Here is a 23731-nt window from a genome sequence, read left to right on the forward strand (position 1 = left end):
CTTGTTGAAATAGGTTCCTGCTCTATGGAGCTCGTGACCTGGTGCAAGACAAGTTGGAATTTCCTAAGTTCAAAGTTCTGAGATGTTTTCTTACACAAAGGCAGTTAAGCAGCCAAGTTCATGACACTAGCTCTCATTATTCAGCTCTTTTCAGCTTCAAATGGGACTAGATTCTTATTCCACCTTATCTTTGTGTCAGGTTGACATATCTTAACATACATTTTTTGTTTTCCAGTGGCTCTCTCCAAAAAAACGGGGTAGTTATGGAAAAAATAAGGGGTACTTGAGAATAAGAAATGAAGAAAAAATGATATGGCTGTTTGTCTTTTTGTCTGTTTTGTCTGCTTCTGCTTAATTATAAGTCTTAAGTTTTTTAGGCCAGATGATTGTCTTTTTCCTCATTCGTTGTCTGTCATTGTGCTATTTTTCTTATTTTTCAGATGGAGAAGCAGCCCAGAGATTTCAAAAAATGTTCAGGGTACACCTGGACAGTGTCCCCCTTCGATGGACACAACTGATGCCTGTTCTCTCTTTCCAAGGAATGTGACTAATTTGACTGTGGGACCTGCTCTAGGTTGTGGTCTCAGGAAATCAGATCTTGGGGAGACTCCCTTCCCTCATGGCTGGCCTTCCATGAGGCTGATGTTGATATAGTCAGAGATGGTATCAAGGCCCACCAAATAGAGCACAGCTTCCCACTGGGGGCTTTGGCTCTTGATCTTAAGCTTGTGGGTCACTTCTGGCCAAGAAAATCAAATCTGTGCTTCAGCATCCCAGTTGAAGTTTAGTCATTTTGGCGGCTGCCCTTTAATCTTCCTCTAGCATGAATGCATCCAAGGAATACAAAATCTCCAGTTATTAGGAAATGGTTATTTTTCATGTCCTTGGAACAACAGGTCTCTACAATTATGTTCCAAAATTTCACTTATTTTTACTGTTATTTAAAATGTATTACCCAGGAGTAACTTCATAGTTTTTTGACAACATCAATTATCAGATTTTTTATTTTTTAAAAATTTAGTTTAATTTTGATAGCTTGGTTTTATGTTCTCCAAATGTATTGATGTCTATTTTATGATGTCTATTTTTATATTCTTTTCTTTAACACTGTTGTTTAGTGTTTGCTTTGTTTTGTTAAGAACTCCAAGATATTCCCTAGAATTCTCTACAGATTTCCTATAGCTGCTTATTTATAGTTTTTTAATTTGGCTGTTGTTCAGACCATTAGACATTATTATATCCATTCTTATTTCAGGATTATTATTATTAATATTATCTTAATAATTGTGAGTTCTAAGGTGTAAAGAATTGACAAAACCTATTCTTGCAGACCTTAAAACAAGTTTTTTTTTAAAATTTAGTTTTATTTTTTTATACAGTAAAACAAGTTTTAAAGTTACATATTTGTACATCTAATACATAATACCTACTTAGCTATTAATAGTTCCTTTGGGTAGTGGTAACATTAAAAAATATAGGGGCCAATAATGCACTTGTTTCTATCATATATAAAACATATTTTCACATATATATTTTTTTAAAAGTTGACATTTGTTTATTTTAGTTACATTGACTATAGCTCTAATAAACAGTTTTGATGCTACTATTTTGTTTTAATAAAAATTCTGTTGTTTAAGTGCCTCAGGAATTATTTACTAATAAAGAATTTCATATGAAAGCTGTAGATTTAATCATATAAATAGGAGCATTGCCTTTATCGTTTCATGGAAACCTTATTATTTGGCCTGCACACTGAGAGCTGTATCTACTTAGTGCATCTTGCTCTTTTTCCTCTGGCACAATTGAAAGGTCACTGTTCATACTTTACCAATTTACTGAATTTTAATGACATGCAAAATACCTTTTGTGATCTTAGTTGCTATAAGGGTTAGGCAGGCTCTGGAAGTATGACTCAGTCATGTTTTTTTACTCTGAAGTCAGAACTTGCTCAGTTTTACTTTGAAACAGATTTAAAGCCAATATAGATGACTACTTATTATGTAATGTGCTTCTTGCAATTAATAATCAAAAAATTTGAACCCATTAGTTTTAAATTTCCAAACTAATTTCTACGGTAAATGAATAATTTTTCAAAAGCTCTGGAAGTGGCTTGTCTCTCAGTAGGTGGATTTGGTGTTATGCTAGTCTTTATTTCCTTATCTGTCTCTAGGAAGTTTTGTCATTCACCCTCTTTCTACCCAGTTTTTTAAAAAATTTAAAAATTTTGCCCAGAAACAACTTCTTTACGTTTTTAACATAAGTTCCTTTTTCACTTATAGATATTTGCTCTACCTTGGCTATAGTTAAAAAATATGAGAAATTGTATTCTTGATATAGCAATGTAGGAGTACTGCTTTGTGTTCTTCCATAGGACTCTATTTTATAGTATTATCAAGTTCATTTTCTTAAAGTTTAAACTCCTAAAGTTCTATCACCTATAACTTCCTTTTTAAAAACATAATTTAAATAAAACACCTAAGGCAGTTAGTACAAAACTTGTTGATTATAGGCAGTTGGTCATATTTTAATTTTGTGCTAATGAGTTTTAGCTTGAGTCTAATCCCTCCTTGCCATCAGGTTATTCTAAATAGTTTATTCACCTGATCAGAAATTGCCATTTCATGCATGTGTGCTTTTGGTTACCACTGAATAAAAAATGAGATTGGTTCAGTTTAAGTCCATCTCTATTTTGAGAAAAAATGACTGCTAAACTACAGAGACTTGGATTCTTGCCCTATTTTTGTGATATTTTGGCATAACACCTCACCTATTTGGGCCTCATTTGTTTATTCAGCAAATATTTCTTGAACATCTGCTTTGTGCCTGGCACCCTTCTAAGTGCTAGAAAAATGGACTGAAATCTCTGCCCTCACAGAACGAACATTTTAGTGGTGAAAGACAGACAATATACAGTAAATAAAATACATAGCATGTTAGATAGTGGTCAATACTATGGAGAAAAATAACATAGGGAAGGGGGATAAGAAGTACTGGGTGGGAGTTTGGAGGCTGCCATTTAAAATTTGGTAGTCAGGGAAGGTCTCACAAAGAGATGACATTTGAGTAAAGACCTGAAAGAAGAACTGCATGGAGACTGGTCTGGCTGCAAATAAGTGATTAAGAGGGAGAATAGTAGGAGTTGGGGCCTGCAAGGTAATGTGGGCCATGTGTATAGGACGTTATGGACAGTTGTAAGGAATTCGCCTTTTACTATGAGATAAGTAGCTATTAGAGCATTTTGAATAGAGGAGTGTTTTACACCTCAATAAAAACCACAATCAACGAAAACCTTTAAATACAGAAGAGTGTCTGTATTACCATAGCTGCTGTCTTCGGAATAAACTGTAGAAGACCAAGGACAAAATCAGGGAGATTAATTAGGAGGTTATTGTAATAATCCAGGTATGAGATGGTGGAGATTTAGGCTAGGCTGCTAGCAGTTTAGGTGATAAGAGTTTTGACTTGGGACATGTTTTGAATTCGTTGATGGTTTATATGTGAAGTGTAGAAGAAAGAAAGTTTTGAGGATGATTCCAGTTATTAGTGTGAGCAACTGCAAAGATGGCATTGATATTAACTGAGATAGGGAAGACTAGAAGTAATAGATTTGAGAGGGAAGATGATGACTGTGATTTGGGACATATTTTAGTTTGTGATATCTATTAGATATGCAAGTTGACATGTCATAAGTATTCACCTGTATGAATTTAGGGGGGTGTTCTAAGCTGTAAATATCATTTAATGTCATGGAAATAAATACAAGTAAAACTGGGGAAAACTGAGTAAGGTTGGTATATGTATCACTGCCAACATCCTGCTTATGCTTTTGTGCTATAATTTTTTACTGTTATTTTGTATTGTAAGATGTTATCATTGGGGAAACTGGACAAAGGGAATATGGAATCTCTCTGTGTTATTTCTTATAACTGCATGTGAATATACAATTATACCAAAATTTAAAATTCATTAAAAAAAATCAGGGGACTATATGAGATCACCAAGGGATACAGTAGAGAGAGAGAAAGGGCAGGGTCCACAGGCTGAGCTCTGGCGAATCTGACAATAAAAGGTCAGGGAGATGAGAAGGAATTGGCAAAGGAAACTGAGAAGGAGTGGCCGATGATATAGAAAGAAAACCAGGGGAGTGGCAGTGTTCTTGGAGCCTCAGTTACCCTATTTGTAAAATGTGAGTGCTGACTTGTTCTAGACTTCTGAGATTCTATTATTCAATATTGGTTATACTTACATTGTCATAATTTGTTCTTATGACAAGATAAATTTAGAATGCCACGTATCCTATTCCCAGTAGCAGAAACAGGGACTCTTTGACCTTGAGAAAATTAAATGTTCACATTATTCCTCAGCACATTTAACTCTTTCATAGGCTCTTGTAAAAGTAGTTCTCTTATACTTCTATTAAAGAAAGTAACTAGGTTATTTTTTCCCAGGTTCTGTACTGTACAATTAATGTCCATAATTTATAAGTTGGGGGGAAAAGTTTCCATGGTCAAATAAATTTGGGCAATGCAAGTTAAAGTTAAATTGATTCTTTGATATGGGCTTTTTCATGCTGTATGTGACTTGTGAATGTCTAAGAGAATATTTATTTGACTTTAGAGTTTTTTTCTTTGAATACTTATTCACTTCTTAATCTCCATGGAATAGTGTGTAGAATACTGATCTGGAGTAATCCTTCAAATTTTATGAACTGGGAAATAAAAAGTAGTTGTGTAGTGTTGCCTAAGATGGATTCCTAGACATTTCATTTATGTTTATGAATCATTTGTAAGATAGTGTTTGTAACTAGAGGCTAGCAATGTACATTTTCATATTTTTAGAAATTACATCAGAAAAATGATATCCTCATTATTATGTTTGTAAAATCTAATAAATGCATAACAGGGACAGACCAATTATTAGTTTATTCTGCCTCTGATTATGGCAGCAAGGGATATTTTTGTTGGAGAGTATGGTTACTTTATATGATTTCACACTAAGAAGCTTAAGAATCTCTCATTATCTGTTTCTAGCTTCTCTGTAACTCCTTATGCTTAGCTTATCAATCTACCCACTTACCTACTTTTCTTGAGACTATTTTCAGCCTTTTATTATCTGTTAAGGAATTTCTTATATAGTAAAGTTTTACTTCCTACTTAAACAGCTTCAGGAGAACTTCTTTGATACTAATATTGGGTGATTTGATAGCCAGCTTCATTTTAAACCCTCTCAGACCCTTAAAGGTACAGTGTGGTGTAGTGGTTAAAGAGCGTAGGCTCTGCAGTTGATTGCCTAGTTTGGAGTTCCTACCCTGCTGTTTACTAGAACATGTGTGACTTTGGGTAGATTACAGACTTCTGCCTCATTCCTCATTTGTAAAATGCATGTAAACAACAGTACCTGTTCATAAAGTGTAGACGGAATTAAATGAGTTAGTATATGTATATAGTACTTAGAAAGTGATTGTCACATAGGAAGCACTGTGTAACTGTAAAGTTATCATTGTTACTCTTATTACTTTTCATAATTTTACTTCTGCCTGCATTTTGTTCAGATAGAATTATCCTAATCTTCAGCCTGCTTTTCATTCTGACCATCTCATACCATTTTCACAAATCATTTATGTTAACTTTCTTTTCCTAACCCAGTAAATCTTTCTTAAGAGCTAATTGTTTGAAGCACGTATTAGTCATAAAATTAGATTTTTGGTGCCTGAAGCTCAATAAACTTGTAGTTTTAGGGAATAGTTATGAATCCTAGGTTCATTTTAGTAATCTCTGTCTTTAAAAATAGTATAAATCGTATCTTCCCCTAAATTATAGTGCCTTATACTGACCACACTGTGGTTCATCTCATCTTTCAGCCCACATCTCTGATTTTGAGATCCTTCTACGGCCTCACTCTAGTCACTTTGGTGTTTGCCCACCTGGAAGACCTTACCTTCCTCTACAAACATGGAGAAGCTACTGTGAATCTCTTTTTCTATATCATTTACTGAAATGTAGGAATCTACTGTTTTTAATCCTCCACACTGAAAAGTATCTTTATCCTTACTTCTGTGAAGTGTAGTGTTGGGAAAGGAGTACAGCTTTAAAATAAGGCAGTCCTAGGTTTAAATCCTGGTTGTATATCTAACCAGCTCTGTAGCCTTGTGAAAATTACTTCACCTTATCTTCCTCATTAGTGAGAGGTATGTAATAATTTTTTGCAGGGTGGCTGTAAGAAATAGAGATAATCTGTGGACGTTAAATTATTAATTTAAATAATTCAAATTATTTAAATAATTAAAATTATTTGGCACTGGCCTGACAAAAAATGATCATTCAATAAATGCATGTTGTTGGTGCCGTTGTTGCTCTAGCTGCTGCTGCTGCTAATATTACTACTACTAATTACTGCTGTTCCTGCTGTTGCTCCAGCTGTTATTGCTGTTAGCACTGTTATTACTGCTGCTACTTACAGGAGACCCTGGGAACTACATATCAGTGGAATCTTCTCATCATTGAGAGTTTTAGTGGCAATCCACTGACTGTACTAACTGTACTGTGGTTATTTGTAATTTTGGCTCATAGTTCTTGGAGTATATTCCTCCAAACTGCTGGTTGGATGGCATTTTATTACAGTGTTCAGTTGCACCTCATATAATTGTCAGATGTCAGAATTTGATTGTAGTTCTGACTTTTCCTATCTGAAGACTGAAACAGCAAACACCCTTGTTGAAAACTGGTACATAATCCTCTCTGCTTAGGAGGAAAACTTTTATTTTTTTAGCTTACAGAATTTGTTTCTTAAAGAAAACCTTTTATTAATTATTGCCAGGCATTCATTTCCAGTCATCTTGACTACTTATCTATTACTACTAAACTTACGAAAAATGTGTAATTGTGCTAGTAAAGTGGCTCTTTCTTTTGTAGACCTTTGAAATGATTTTTTTTTAAATCTGCTTTTCTCAGATATTAGAAAGATTGTAACTCAATCATGGAATTGCTCTTTTCCATCTGCTTCTCCCTTATTTTGCCCTTTCTCCATTTTCTTCTGTATATCTACCTGGATAGATTAATTATTACATAGAATGGAAGTAAAGTTTTAAATTTTGCAAGGTTTGTTTTCTTGACAAAAAGTTGAGAATAGGTGTTTCCCTCTAGCAATCTTCAGAGCATAAGAATCCATAGTAAATCCATAATAACTCAAGCTTGGAAAACTTGGCTACTTATTGAAAGATGTCTATTTATTGACTGAATCAAATGTCCTAAATGCCACAGTTTGAAGTGATTTTAAAAGTTGATTTAGTTCTCTCAATGACTTCCAATTTTGTTCTAAGCAAAGTATAATGTAAGGGCACTGACTGGAGTCAAAATATCAGAGTTCCAAACCCAGCTCTCTCACTTTATGTTCAAGTTACTTCAGTTTATTCATCTGTAAATAATCTTTACATGATTGTTTTGAAGACTTAAAAGAGATGTAAACTGTGTTTTATAGATGAAAATGTCTTTTATATTTTATTAAATTCCCCTAATTTAAAGAGTACTAGGAAAAAAAAGAAAATGTAAAACTGACTCTCCTTGAAGCTGTGAATTTCCCTCTTGTATTTCTGGCTACTGAACTTTATACTTAGCTCCAGTGCTAACTACATGGCTCTTTCATAGTATAATATAGATAACCCTTCCACATATTCATTGACAACAAACATTGATTCCCTGCCTTCTGTATGCAAGACTCTTTGTCAAGTGCTGGAAATGGAAACATGAATGAGACATAGTTCACGCCACCAGGGTAATTACAGAATAGGCAGTCGGAAATGGAGACACTGAATCTACATCTTCACAGGGCCACACAGTAAACTGATTTCATAATTATTTAAACCCCTAATACCATGTATATATTAGATTATGTGATTTTTGTGAAATGCTACACCAGAAGAGAATCTGGACTTGGTCCAAAGAGAAATACCACTGTATTATACCACTCTAAACTAAACCAATAAGTCATTAATTAGCTTTCATAAATGCAAGCAGAAAGTAAGCTCTTTTAAGAGCAGAATGGCAACCTTTTAAAAATGTTTTGTATTTGAAAATAATATTTCTGTTAAAAATGTTTACTTCTACTAACTCTATTTCCATTGAAGAATATGTAAAGAATCACTCCATTATTTTCCTGTGAAGTTCTGAACTTATTTGGAGGAATTACTGACTCTGGTCATAATCCAAGTTATTAGAGTCTTAAATGTTCAAAATGGTCAGAGTGTCTTCATTTCATATATTTGGTTTAGCAGAAAAAAGAAAAACTGATCTCCTCTATGAGATACACAGAATTTATTTTGGGTTTGTTTCTTTCTCTAACCTTTTGAAATGTAACTAGGATTGGAGGTAATGGGGGATCATGTCCTTAGATTCTCTTATCCTACCACGGACATTACTGTCTCATTACTGTCTCAAACCAAATCTTTAGTAACTGCAAGATAGTTTTTCCTTTTCAAAGTGGATGCAATACATTTGCCCCTGGTATGTAATTGCAAGTTAGCAAGTAGGAACTGTGTATCAAAATACAGTGGTTTCTGGCATTTTGGACTTCTGCCTTTGATAGCTGGTAAGCAGGAAGTAATGGGAAAACCCATTGAAAGGGAAAGATAAATGAAACTTTGGTATAGTCCTTCATTTAGGGCAAATGCTACCAACTTCTACCAGTGTTTCTGAGGTTACTACCATTTTTTCAGTCTCCCGATTCTGAGGGTAGTTTGCGAATACATTATAAATTAAGTATTCAGGGCTTAATTCAATATTGCCAACAAAATAAAAAAATACCAAAATTATAGCCCGAGTCTGGCATTAGAATCTTCTGCCTCTACTGATGGTCTTATTTTTTGCTTCTTATTTTACACATAAATATTTTGTTTCTCTTGATTCTTTGTCTTTGGCTTTACCTAGTTCTTTCCTCTGTCCATTTAGAATGATTTTTTACTCTATCTTCCCTGATGACCAAATTATAGCCACATCTTCAGAAGTGGGTAGATTATTTCATACTAGGGTAAATTGCTCAGCAATCAAAAACTAATACCTAATGTATTTTGTTTGAGGATGGGGGAGGTATGGCAGAAAAATCTCAAAACATTAAAGATATTTAGGTAAAAAGCTTTAAGAGCCTGTGTGGCACACTTAAGTAAATTCTAGACAGTAAGATTAGATTCCTGATTCTACCCATGGCAGTAATAAGAGCTAACAATTATTGAGTACATACACTAAATGTTTTACATTTATCCACTCATTTAATTCTCACAAACTAATGCGATATGCACTGTTCTTGTCCCAATTTTGTGGATGAGACAACTGAGATACAGATAAGTCATTTGCCCAAGGTCACATAGCTGTTAAGAGCCTCAATTTAAATTATGGTAGTCTGTTTTCAGAGGCTAAACTAAGAAGTACTATAGTCTATTGCTTCCCTGGTTGTGCTTGTGGTTCCAAATGTACTTTCCTACTTTTACTATATAAAGTATGAGTAGCTGAATGGGCCTGAGCTTCAATGTGAAGACCCTTTGTTTCCCCAGGAGAGCAGGCAACAACTGATACAGTTGTAGCATTGGGACCAGAATCTAGCCTCCCAATCTTAGAGTAGTATTTCTATGATATATGAGCAGTAGAACATTTCAGCAAAACTGACATAAATCGGTCTATTAGTAAGATTAATTTGGCAATGATAGCTCAGCATGTTTTAGAGTGGAAAACATCAAGAGGCAGAGAGATCAGTTAAGTTTTTCACTTTTCCTGGCATGAATTTAAGGGAGCCTGGTTTATAACAGGGGATTTGGCTGTGAAGAAATGCAGTGGAAATTTGAAGTAGAACCGGTTCTGTTGCTTAATGGATTTATTACTTTAGCATTTTTAGGCTGTAGATTTTTCTCATTTACAAGATAGGGGCAATTGGATAATATACTCTCGTAGGACTCAAGTCTAATTCTAATATACTATGATATTTTTGAATTGATTGAAAAATAAATAGTAAAATGTAGGGGTCATGTTCTGGTTGTTGATTTGCGGGTTATTGGTTTAGAAGTGATTGTTGGAATTGTGCCAAAGGATGAGCTGTATAAGACTAAGTAGGTCTGAGCAGTAAATATATTTATATGAATGGCAGACATGTAGGGGGTCATGTTTGCTCTCCTCATTTACCTTTATCCAATTGGTACCTATATTCTGTTGGTTTTACTCTATCACCCTCCTAAAGCCTTCCTCTTCTTTGACACTCCTACTGCTTTACCTGGGACAGTCATTAACTGTCTCTTTTTTTTTTAAATAACAAAAATTTATTATTAATATGTTAAGTCAATATTTCATGATAGAAAAATTATGTGAATGCAATGACATAGAAATTTCTGGGACTTAAAAGTAAGAAAAATAGTGATCATAAGTTTTTCCTGCTATTTTTGAGCAGAAACTTCCTGTACTGCCTAGGGATCACAGCTGCATAAGCAAGCATTAGGACTGCAAGTAACTTTGAACTCTTTGTAGTTGAGATGCCATATGACTTCCCAATTTCTGTGGCCTTTTCATTGACTCTTTATGTGTCTAACCATTTTTTTTTTCTGAGTCAAAAACTAGGACCCATAATTCTGATAAAAGAAAGAAAAGAACACTTTGTTGTTCTTTTATCAGTCATTAACTGTCTCTTATCTGGACTCCTTGTCTGGAGCTTATCCTCTTCTGATACTGCCCTTTTTCTTTCTGATGCACAAATCTTATCATACTTTCTTATTAACCTTAGAGTAAAGTTCTTAGCACAAACGCTTTAGTGTAACAATCAAGATCTTTCCTAAAGTAGCCCTTGCTATCTCTTCAGTTGCATCTTTGACTACTCTCCCTTGTTCCCTACCTCCTAGTCATATGAGACCACTCAGTATCATATCATTGCTATGTTTTATATTTCTTTGCTTTTCCTCCACCTTGACTCTCCTTTCCCTGCTTTGCTAACTCCTGCTCTTGCTGCAAAACCTTGTTCACTGTAGTATCTTCACTGCCTCCTTGCGCCTTTCTCCCTCATAGTGGCTCAGTCCTTTGTATAGCCACAATATACATGTCTCTTTTTTAGCACTTCACAATTCTGTAAACATTTGCTTCAATACATTTCCTTGACAGTAACTCCTTCACAGGAGGGACTGTGTCTTTGGACTGGAACTTTTAGCACAGTACCTAATGTACGTGCAACCTGGTAAATGTTTAGATCAATGATCCTTTCCACACATCTGTTAACACCTCTCAGAACAAACGGTCAGAAATGGTGCACTAGATGTTTTACTCTTATTTATTAGTATAATGATTACTATCCTAAATTTAATCTGGAATGGGTAACTGGAAGGTCTTGAGAACTGGTTGACCTTACTACTGGCTTGTTGTAAACCTTTTTTCAGCTTTTTAGTTTGCTTATAAGTATTTGCAAAGATTACATTTTGAAAATCAGCATTGAAATTTTTGGCTTTTAAATGTTATTAGAAGGAAAGAATGTGGTCTGATTGAAATGAATATGAGCGTTTTCCCTCTACCCCATTTATTTATAGTATGAATGAAACCTCAAAAGAATGCAATGATGTAATTTAACCAAAGTGCTCATTTTACATGTAGCTTTGGATTGGTCATGTGATCTGCAGAAAAATGCAAGTAGGGACATTTATTTTATTTTGAACTTTAGAGGGAAAGTAGGTTTACATACAGAAGAAAAATTAATTATTTGCAATCTTGATCACTAATGGTTGTTGTTGAAATCCATAACCGTCAATCCTTCTGTTCTCCTTACATTGAAATCTTAAATAGTGTTTGTTTTAAATGCTATACAAAATTTTTCTATTAAAAAATATTGCAAGAATTCACAGGTGAAAAGTCTAATTATCTAATGGCAGGTCATTAGCTCAGAACTTTGAGCTTAGCAAATTTCACTGTCTTCTACCAAGCAATTGAGTATCTCAAATGATGACTATTTCAGCAGGCATCTTTAACGGAATAAGATTAAAGGTAAGAACATTTTTTTCTTTTCAAAAGTGTTAATGATATATTAGTAGTTGTATTAAATTTGTTAATGTCGAGTATGCTTTTGTAGTTGCCAAAACATAGTGTACATTTTAATGATGAATTTATAACTCAATGAAATTTTATTGTAGTGTGCTTTTCTAATTTTTTTTAGATTTATTTTCTAAATATTTTCACTGGTTATTACAATTCTGTCCCTTGAACAGAAATACCAGTATGGTTAAAGCCACACAACAAAATAGGGCACATAAGCCTCTTATTGGTAGTTACTTCAATAATTTATTTTGTTCTCATCTACGAGTTTCTTAGTCAGTAAAATGAAGGGTAATAAAAACCTGTCACCAACCTCCCTTGCGAGATATCAAGAAAATTCAGTTTCCCAATTGAAATGCCAGCAATAATAGTAACACATGCTTAATAGCTTTCATTTTAATACTGCATAAAATCAATTTATTAGAATAGCTATATGTGAAAATGATTAGCATGGTAATGTTTCTTTTGTAAGAATTTAAGGTCGACCTTTGATAACATTGTCAACAGTAAGCGGAAAAGGAAAATTCTTTTATAAAATATTTTTAAACTAGTTTGTAAACAATATGTTTTACAGTTTTTCAGACTGAGTTTAAAATTATTAAATGCTTAGAAATAAAAATCAATTAATATCTACTTTTTGTTTCTTCCAACGAGAAACAAATTTTTCATGTTTTCTTACTTTATACACGTTATTCTTAAAACAATTATTTTCCCATATAAATTATTAAAGCAGTGAAGTTGTACTGTACACTTGATATTATTTCATCTTTATGAATATTGTTCACAATTAAATACCTGAGAGAATTACAAAATCTTTAACCCCAAAAATGATAATTTGTGCATTTTGTCAATTTTTTGTGCAAGTTTTATTAATTTAGATTTATTTAGCAAAATTAGTTGAAAGTTATTGTAAACACTACCAATATAGTACTTATACAAAAAAGGACATGTTCTATTTTAAATTGTTTACAATTTCATGTAATAACTAAAATGTACATAAGTAATTTTACACAGTTATTATTAATATCTAGGAAGATAACATTTATAGACCTAATTTTTTAAATATGCCCTCAGAGAATGGATAAAGAGGGGTGTTTGCCATTGACATTGACATTGACATTTCTATCCTACTAGATGACTAGGGTTGACATTTCTATCCTACTAGATGTCTTCATTTTTGTCCATGAAATTTAAGTTAGTATAGCTGTTGCTTATGTTAAATATATTAATCCTTAAGTATAGATATTAAGCCTTCATTAAGTTATGAATCACTTAACTATTAATGCCATTTCTGATCAGGTAGTCACTCTACTTATGCAGATTAAAATTGTTTAATGTATAATATCACCAAATAATATTTAGTCATCAGCAGTTTAAAAGAAAGGTCCTTTGGTACAGGTAGTTTTTATGTTAAATTGACATATTGGGTTGGCCAAAAAGTGCCTTCGGTATTAAAGCAAAAATAAAAGACACATTTTTTATTTTCACCAAGAACTTTATTGAACAACGTATTCACCCTTTTGTTCCACTACCTTCTGCCATTTTTCAGGCAACTTCATAATTCCATCTTCCCAAAACTTTCTATCTTTTTGAGCAAAGAACCGTTCCAGGTGCCTTTTACAGTCTTCCAGGGAATGGAAATTTTTTCGATTAAGCGAATTTTGTTAAAGACCTAAATAAATGGAAATCCGAAGGTTGCAATGTCTGGTGAATACGGTGGATGAATCAGAACTTCCCAGCCAGCTGTAACAGGTTTTTGCCTGGTCATCAAAGAAACATGCGGTCTTGAGTTATCGTGATGGAAGATTATGCGTTTTCTGTGACTAATTCTGGACGCTTTTCGTCAAGTGCTGCTTTCAGTTTGTCTAATTGGGAGCAGTACTTGTTGGAATTAATCGTTTTGTTTTTCCGGAAGGAGCTCATGACAGAGGACTCCCTTCCAATCCCACCATATATACAACGTCACCTTCCTTGGATGAAGACCGGCCTTTAGTGTGGTTGGTGGTGGTTTATTTCGCTTGCCCCCACGATCTCTTCTGTTCCACGTTATTGTACAGTATCCACTTTTCATTGCCCATTCACAATTTGTTTTTAAAACGGAACTTTTTCCTTACAATTAAGTAGCGAACCGCAGGCGGAAATACGGTCAAGAAGGTTTTTTTTGCTTAACTTACGTGGAACGCAAACATCAAGTGATGAACGTGACCAAGCTGGTACAAATGATTTTTTCAGCGCTTGATTTGGTATTTTGAGTATGTCGGCCAACCTCCCACGTGGTAAAACGTTGATTGTTCTCAATTAATGTCTTGATTTGATCGCTATCAACTTCAACTGGTCTACCGACCGCGGAGCATCATCCAGCGAGAATCTTCAGCATGAAACTTGGCAAACCACTTTGACGTGTTTAATCAGTCACAGCACCTTCTCCATACACTGCACAAATCTCTTTTTTGCGTTTCAGTTGTGTTTTTACCTTTCTTGAAATAATAAAGCATAATAAGTTGAAAATGTTGCTTTTTTTCTTCCATCTTCAATATTAAAATGGCTGCACAAAAATTCACCAATTTTGATAAGTCCTTTTTTATATGCACAGTGATACGATAGCTGTCACATACAATCTAACAAAATTGTTTCGAATGAAGTTAAAGACAACTAAGTGCTGATAGAGCCATCTTAAGGAAAAAAAACGAATGAACCTTTTGGCCAACCCTATATTTTAAAAGATTTTATAGATGACATATGCCTTTGTTACTGTTGTCATAAGTTATAATTAGTATTTTTTAGAAATCAAAGTTTAAAAATTTATAGTTAATATTTGAGCTATGCTTATGAGGGTTTTTAAGAGAATACATTCTTCAAAATTCTAAATTTCTGTAATTTTACTACCTCTAAAGTAGGTTAATTGTAATATATATTGAAATGACATTACCATTTGAACTTTACAATAGATAAAATATTTATTTTCTCACACTTTTTGAGGCCTATAGTAGTAAATACTGGTGCATATTATATATATTAAGCATATAACCTGCTTTCATTTTTTAAAGGGTAATTGTTTTTTTGAAACCGTTATACTAATGTGTTACGTCTTTTTAAAAAATTGTACTTAACATAGAGAACATTAGTTAAGTGCTCCTGTTTTTAGAGAAGAGGAAATACATGTCTGTATTCATTTATTTAGAGCATATATTGAATCTACTGTTTATTCTCATGCATTTTATTTTTCCCTTAAAATATTTACAGAGATCATTTACTATTACAGTATAATGTGCATTTAATTAGATTACATTTAAATTATGTAAGCATGCAAAAAACAAACATTCATATTTTTTGTTGTAACATAAAATTAAATACTCAATACTTATTTTGTTTTCAAGATTAAAAAATGAAGCTCCCACTAAGGAACAAGAACCTGGTGTCTGAGGTAAATTATGTTATATTTGATACCTCTTAAAGATTTATACATTTGAAAGTATTGTGGGTGTGATTTTTAAAACACTTCAATATGTGTACGTCACTAACAATTACTGGTATGTTTTCAGAAAGAAAAAACTTGAGATTTTTGTTTTCATTATATATAAAAATATTTAACCCTCTGTAAAATTGTAAAGTGTTTTATTTTGACAAAGACATTATTATATTTCACTTGCCTGTTATTTAGTTCAACTAATAAGTAATAGAGATAAATTTATGACTTAAAAATTCTGAAATTATTAAAATATCAAACGTTTGACACATTGGAAAATTAATCTTTTTAGAAGACTCTCAAAAAGATTTAAATAATTTTTAAAATAGAAATATTTTGAATATATATTAAATACATTTTAGCTATCTTAAACAGGCACTCTGAATATAACACTCAGGGTTATCATATAAATGTTACGTACTGGGCAGTCTAATGTATGAGTGTAGAAATAATTTTGCTTATGTATGTGTTTTCTTGGTGTCAGTTTTTGAAATATTGCTTAATGTTACTTGTCTCTTTCTGAGTATAATGAAGTGAGGCAGGTTCAGCATTTCTATTTTGTAGAGTGAATAAGTGAAACCTAGACAGTATCAGCCTTCTCCCAAGTGGCTTTCTTTTATCCCACGGAAAGTTTTCATTTGCTTGAAATGTTTTTAACTACAAATAAATGTCTTTACTAGATATAGGATTTCTTGGTTATCTGTTTATTCTTGAGTGAGTTTTGGTGTTTGTGGTTTTTGAGGAATCGGTACATTTTATCTATAATGTTGAATTTATATGTATACAGTTGTTTGTTGTATTCCCTTAATCTTTTAATGCCTGTGGGGTCTGCAGTGATAATCCTTTCTTTTATTTCCAATATCAATAGTTTGTGTGTTCTTTTTGTTTCTAATGTTGTCATATATTTTACTTTTTAACTAGGTTATAAAGACAGAATACAGTGTTACCATTTTTACTTTAAATCATCTTTTAGAGCAATTAAATACTTAAAAAATTTTATATTCATCTTCATTTTTTCCATTTCTAGTGTTTCATTTCTTTATGTAGCTTCTTGGTTCTTTCTAATATTCATCATTCCTTTTGCCCTAAACAACTTCCTTTGAAATATCTCATACTGCAGATCTACTGGTGATTACTTCTTCCTTTGCTTTTTTCCTTCAAAAAAATCTTTATTTTTCATTTTGAAAGTAATTTTTTGGTGAGTATAGAATTCTGGGTTAACTTTTCTTTCAGCAGTTTAAAGAAGTCATTTTATTGTCTCTTGGCATGCATATTTTCTGATGTGATGTCTTACTGTAATTTTTATCTTTGTTTCTATATATGTATATAATGTGTCAATTTTCTTTGGCTGCCCTCAAGATTTTGTCTTTATCTTTAGTTCTTATCAGTTTGAACATGATGTGTCTAAGTCTGGTTTGCTCAGTTGTTTATTTATACGTTTATGTATTTATTTTTGGCATTCGTCCTGATCGGTATTCTCTGACTTGTCCTGTATCTTCTACTTCTGGGGTTTCAATTTCACATATGTTATACCATTTGATATTAATCCCTGTTCTTAGATGCCCTGTTCTAGTCTCCCCATCCCCTCCTTCCCGCCTCCCGCCACACTTTTTTTTCTTAGTGTTTCAGTTTGGGTAATTTTTATCTGTTGACCTATTTACAGATTCATTTTTCAGCTGTGTAAGGTCTACTGTTGAACCCATCAAAAACATTTTTCATTTCTGTCATTGTGGTTTGTTGGGGTTTTTTTCCCTAGCATTGCATTGATTCTACAGTTTCTGATCCTTTGATAAAATTCCATCTGATCATGCATGTTGTCCTCCTTTTTCTACCAAAGCATTTAAACATATTAATCATAGTAATTTTAAAATTTTCTGTCTGATAGTTCCAACAGCTGGTTGTATCTAAGTCTGGTTCTGCTAATTGTTTTATCTTCTGACAGTATACTTTTGTTTTTTTCCTTTGCTTTTTCTGTGTATGTTGGTGGAAAGCAAGACATTATGTGTAGGACTGAGATAAATAGTATTTATATCTGAAAATGGGCATGATTTTTCTCATGTTAGGCCATTAGTGTGGATTTGGTCTACCTAGTAGTGAGTTGACTTGGGTTTTGTTTTTTTTTTTAATCACTATGGTTACCCTCCATATACTGCAAGTTCAATTCCTGTAGTATTTCCTTGTGCTTAGGGTGGAAGTTATATTACTGGAGGTTTTTTTCTCGGTATCATTGCTTCACACTCAGTTTTAGCCTTTCTTGTGAGACTGAGCCACAGAGGTTGTCTCTCTCTCTCTACACTCTTACCTTTCTTCCAGCAGTGCTGCTGTTGCTTGTTATTTGATGTTTGCTAGCCCAGTGGCAGGTGGTGGGGATTGCTGTGATGTTCTCTGTTGTTCTCTGTTGTTCTCAGACTCTCAAGCTGGCTCTGGTGTCTCTGGGTCTTGAGAATAGATAGGTTTCTTCCATCACCCAGTTGGCCCATGTACCCTGGGGACAACAGGGTTTGCCTCTCTTCTTTCCAAATACATAAAAGCATGGACATGAAGAAAACTTCTGAATTCATCATTTCATAACATCATCCACTGATTCTTTCCCGATGCATTTCATACTAGAATAAATCATCAAACTCTTACTTTCCTTTGATTCCCTGTTGCATCTGTGTCAAGTGTAAAACCAGCCTTTTCTTACATAAACCAACTTTCTAAGTTTATATTTTGTTAAAAGAGAAAAGCTTATGCTAAAAATTTAGCAGGCCATAAGCAGAGTTAAAGGAAGCCATATTGAATGGAAGGCCACATAGAACAGTTTTGGTCTGGTACTTCTTTCAAATATATGTGGTGTGGATGGTCCCTCAAATAGACCCAGGTGTTTAAGTACACATGTGAGATGGTGGATAGCTTGAATTATTCTTCAAGAGTTTGATCAGATGCATTGTAGTGGAATCAATGTTATACCCCAATAATATTTTCCTGTTGTCACTTTCATTTGTATAGTTTTACATTTCCTCTTTCAAAATTAATTCCTTTCATATGCTAGATTGTATTTGGAATTCATATTATATAGTGAGTTTCTGAAACAGTCTCTGTTCTGCTACTATGTATATTCTATACACTGCAACATTTTACTGATTTTATATCCTAATTATATATATATATATATATATATATGTATATATATACCATAACTCTTCCCCTCTAGTCTGATGGTTAGTGTAGTTTCATTATAACTAAGTAGAGGGGTAAGAGAGAGAAGGTGGGTACAGATGCCTTTCTCTTTCGTTGCTTCCTTCAAGGCTTTTAGGGAACACTTGATAGCATGTTCCAGGAATCTTTGTATTGGGAACAAAGATTAATAAAATTATTTCCCTATCCCCACGGTGGTCAAAATCTAGTAGGACAATTAGACATGAAAGAATTGTAATCCAGTAAGATAACTACCATATTCCAAGCATATCAGGTATGGTAGGTACACACAAGAGTCCTCTCAGGGTGACTTTATGGTGTTTTTCTCTCTCTTTTTAAAAATATTCTTTTCTCAATTCAAGCATACACATAGTATGCAAAATAGAGGTTCCCTGTAATTTCACTAATGAAATGGCAAATTAACCCTATAGCCTCTTTCTGTAAGACTACTTGGGGCCATCCACAAAGAATTTCTAAGGTTTTTGTTTTTCTTTTTTGTTCTGTTTTTATTGCTTTTTGCTTTGTAACTTTCAGACACTTGAGAGTTTCAGACTTTGTAAAATTACTTTTTATTTTTATCAAATTAAAAGTTAAAAATTTGTGTGGATAGTTTATCATAAAAGTAGTGACTCATCTCCCTCACCCTTTTCCATCCAACTCTTCAGAGGTAGCCATTTTCAACTCTTTTAGCTATTTGATGTAATATTTATCTCCATATTTCTAAATAATGTAACCAGAGTTTTACTTGTCTTTTTTTCAACTAGGAGTGACTGTTACAGTAATTAAGAATTTGCTTCTCTAGACCACCATCCCTACTTTCCTTTATGCCCCCAACCTCAGCATCCCAGCCAGGGCCAGAATTAGAATGAGGCAAGTGAGACCTCACCTCTGGCAAAAAATTCAAGGGAGCTACAAAAAATTCAATAATCAGATAAATATTTTCTTTTAATATGTTTAAGAATAAAAATTAATGCAGAGTAATCCATGATGAACATAATTTCATAATTGTAATTATAGACAGCATCCAGCCTTGCACTTGTATGACCCTGAGAGTCAATGCACATGGGGGACACAAGCACAACAAGGTCTCAGTTCTGCTTTTTTGATGGTCCTTGTTCAGTCATGAGGGAAGGTGACAAGTTGTTTTCATTGTTTGTAGCTTCACATGGTACTGCTAAGTAAAAGGTAAACTTTAATTACAAAAACATGTTTATATGATATTTTTAACAATATTATTAAGGGCACTAAGGTAAGTAATACAAATTTTATTTGTTAATATATTTGACCTTTCATAAATAAATTTGATGAAATGTGAAAATTTTCTGAAAAAGTATTTTCTTACCAGGAAACTTTATACTTTCTTCACTTAAAACAGTGATAATTTACTGTTACTCACTTGTTTATATAAAAAATATTTTTCACTACTTTTTTTTCACCCCATTGGTCTGGAAACCTGGTATGTAGTTTTCTGTTGTTTATAATTATTGATTTTTGTATTTTTCATACAAATGTTTATGTAGACCTGTTAAATATTATAATTTATATGAACTAATTCACATAAATTAAGTATTTATTATATTTAACTGAATGTATTAATTAAAAATAAATATATTTAAAATTTATACTAAAATTCTTAAAAATAAATATGGCATTTAAAAACTCAAGTGGTCCATTGTTTAGAAGAAGAAAAATGCATGCAGAAATTGACCAAAATTATAGGGGACAGTAACAGGTTTGGTAGAAAAAAATATTCCAGCTACTTAAAATGAAATCTCTAACATTGACACTATTAGAATAGAATTACTATGAAATATAGAGTTAAATAAAGAATTTTCTTTGAATTGTGCAAAAAAGGTAAGATAATGGCATGTTAGAAATTTCAGAAGCTAGTGAATATAAACATGTGCAAGAAAATAGAAGATGCTATTTGAATTAAATGTTTAATTCTTCATCATGGCCACCACCTGTTTCTAATAAAGTAAAATGATTTTAATAGAGCATGGGACCATCCAAGGACAAGATGCAGATTGTAGAGTATGAGTTTCACATGGTGGGCAAAGATTTTCAAAAGATGGGTCTTTTAAAAAATTGTCTAGTGGTGGGTTAATTCATTGTGACTGGCTCATTTATTCCAAAGAATCCTTGTCTTTAGTTTGTTTCCTGTGCATTCTTTTTAGCAAAAATTACAACAGAATCAAATATTTACAACTCAAAAAGTGGTTCCTAAGATTGGAAAAATTTAAACAGAATTTGTGATAATGAAAAAATCATATTTCGTCATGATGCTTTTTTTAAATGGAAGTGTTTTTTAATGTATATTCAGACTGATAGTTTAATAGATGATGCTTTACAGAATGTGATAAAATATGTGTGATTTTACATATTGTATGTTTTGTGCAAAAATAATTTATCTCTCAAAGTATCACAAGAAATTATTGGAAGCTCAGATGCTGGAATGTTCTAAATTCAGTTGAACTAAGGACATTAAAATCATATAGCTAATCATTAAAAATATTATGTGTTTCATTTGTATAGTAAAATTCAAAGCAAATTTATAATGTTATTAGGAAATCATGTTAAATCTGAAATACTAGGAAGAATAAAAGAAGCAAAATAATTTTTCTTACTTTTTGATTATAAACCAGATATAGTACATCATGAATTAATGTTTATGATTACTAGGTATATTTACATTAAGAATGATGTCATTGCAAGAGAAGAAAGTTTTGACTTAATTACAACAAAATTAAAAACTGGATTAATTATATCTCAATAAAGCTGTTATTTTTTAAAAAAACTAGATATGGTCTAGCTTATCACATTATCAGTAAGTTAGCAAAAGTTGATACTTATGTAAAAAAATTGTCCTGGCCAGGATATGATAATGGAATAGATATGACACATGTATACAAGTGTGTATAAGCCAGTATTTCTCCCCCAAAATAATTATGCCAAATTTGTGCCTTGCTCAGCTCATAATCATAAGTTAATACAAAAAATGCTGCATTTGTGAATTCAAATATGATCATCTTTTTTTTAGTATTGTACAAAGGATACATATTTTAGGACTGGGGTAATACAGTGAGCAGATGGACTATTCTTGTCAATTCTGAAAACAATATTAAAATCACAGATACCTGATGGGCATCAAGATTAAATGCAATCAAGATACTTGATACTTTGCACACAAATTAGAGATGTGTATCAGATATGAAAAGATATAATATCAAATGTCAGAATATATTATGTTGAGGTCAAAAGCATCTTGGTACAAAAATATTACAGACTTTTACACATTATATGGGATGGTATTTTGAGCAAAGTGGCAAAAGTTTAATAAAGCTTTACAGTTAGAAAGCATGACCATATATAAAGCTCCATGCTTAATAAAAATCCTATTCCTTTCCTTACCACAAATGAAAGTAATTTTGAAAGTGTGTTCAATGAATGTAAAACTTGAGCAAGAAATGTGAATATTCTTCCTGAATTTGAAAATAAGTGAAAAAGAAATTGGAAATGCATGAATCACTAAATGAGAGTATTGATAATTATGGGAAAAGTGCTTTTCAAGTAGACATTAGGTTATAAATGACCTAACTTCATATTTGAAATAGATATATGAAAAATGAAATGTCTTCAGATTTTGAACTTTTAAACTGGAGAAAAGTTATTTTCTATAGATTACATCTGATTTACAAAAAGCAGCTACTGACCCAGTTTTTAAATATTTTGACAATTTAAATTCTATAGAAATTTCATGTGGAATTGTTTAAAGCAACATACAATATTAATAAATTGTGATATAATGTAAGCCTTATATTTGGGTCTTCTAAAACTGATTAACAAAGTGGTGTTCAAAATTTTAAAACAATACCAGCCACAGTAGCATCCTGCAAAAGATGTTTTCAGTAAGCTGAAGTTAATTTTAAATTATTTAGAATTGTCACTTGGTCAAGAGAAATTGCCAAGCATGGCAATTTACTTATTTGAAACAAGATAAGAAAAGAATTAGACTTTGAAAATGTTATTAATGTGCTTGCTTCCATTAAAGCCAGAAAAGTAAAATGATAATAAATTCTGGTTTTGGTAGGCATAAAATGTTTAAACTTAAACTACTATTGTGAGTTTAATACACCTACTTTTCAACTTTTCAATACTTTTCAATTGCTTTAATGTTCTGGGGGAAAAAAACTTTTAAAAATATACAGAGAGGAGAATTGTGGGAAGATGGCACAGTAGGAAGCACCAGGAATCTGGCTCCCCACCTAGACAGCAATTGCACAGATTGAATCTATCTGATATAACTATTTTGGAGCTCTAAAGTCTGTTGAAGGCTTGCAACTTCGAGGCGAAGGCTTGCAACTTCGAGGCGAAGACTTGGAGAGTGAATTGCTGTTAATTTCCATCAATTTGAGCACTTAGCACTGTAGCAGCCATATGGCAGGCAGCTGTGCACATGTTCCTGGAGCAGCTTGCACACAACTTATGGGAGCCAGAGTGGGCAAAAAAGACCTTGTCCTCCAGATATTGGGGAATCTGGTTGCTGCTTCTTATCAAGGAGTTGCAGACAAAGAAGTGGGCACATTATTGTCGCACCCCCCCCCCATTGTTGCAAGCCCCTTCCCCTCCAGCTGAAGTGACTTCCAAGGAATTTAAATGGACAGCCCTTTTTCTCCCTTCATTTTTCACTTTTCCCCCTTTCAGAAGCCAGACATTAAAGACTTAGGACATTCAAAAGCAACTGTGTATGTGGGTAAAATTAGAAAGAGATTGCATATGCCCAGGGAAAGGCTCAGAAAAGACATAAGAAGACCTTAAGTTTACAACTCAGGGTGATTTGGGAACAGAGACAGCCTACAACAATAAAAATTAAAAATTAAAATAAAAATTAATAAAACAGGCAAATACTGGGCAAGGGGAAGAATCTGATTCCCAGAGTTACTACATTATTAGACTCAACTGTCCAGTGTTTAACCAAAAATCACAAGGCATACAAAGAAACAGGCAAGTATGGCCCATTCAAAACAAACAAAAAAATCAA

General features: G+C 32.9%; 1 protein-coding gene across 2 annotated transcripts in view; it reads left to right on the forward strand.

Moving 5' to 3' along the window:
• Window positions 1-23731, forward strand: part of ZNF280D (zinc finger protein 280D) — a 125534-nt gene that overhangs the window by 81659 nt on the left and 20144 nt on the right. Inside the window, exons 19-20 of one of the 2 annotated variants that reach the window (XM_036840323.1) lie at window positions 15422-15459; window positions 22014-22021. In XM_036840323.1, coding sequence (XP_036696218.1) covers window positions 15422-15459; window positions 22014-22021 — 46 coding nt within the window. Of the gene's footprint in view, window positions 1-440; window positions 11991-15421; window positions 15460-22013; window positions 22022-23731 lie in introns of those variants that run through there. The other variant, XM_036840313.1, reaches the window with a different exon arrangement.

The sequence above is a fragment of the Balaenoptera musculus genome, chromosome 2, assembly GCF_009873245.2.
Source record: "Balaenoptera musculus isolate JJ_BM4_2016_0621 chromosome 2, mBalMus1.pri.v3, whole genome shotgun sequence".
In the NCBI taxonomy this organism is placed as follows: Eukaryota; Metazoa; Chordata; class Mammalia; order Artiodactyla; family Balaenopteridae; genus Balaenoptera; species Balaenoptera musculus.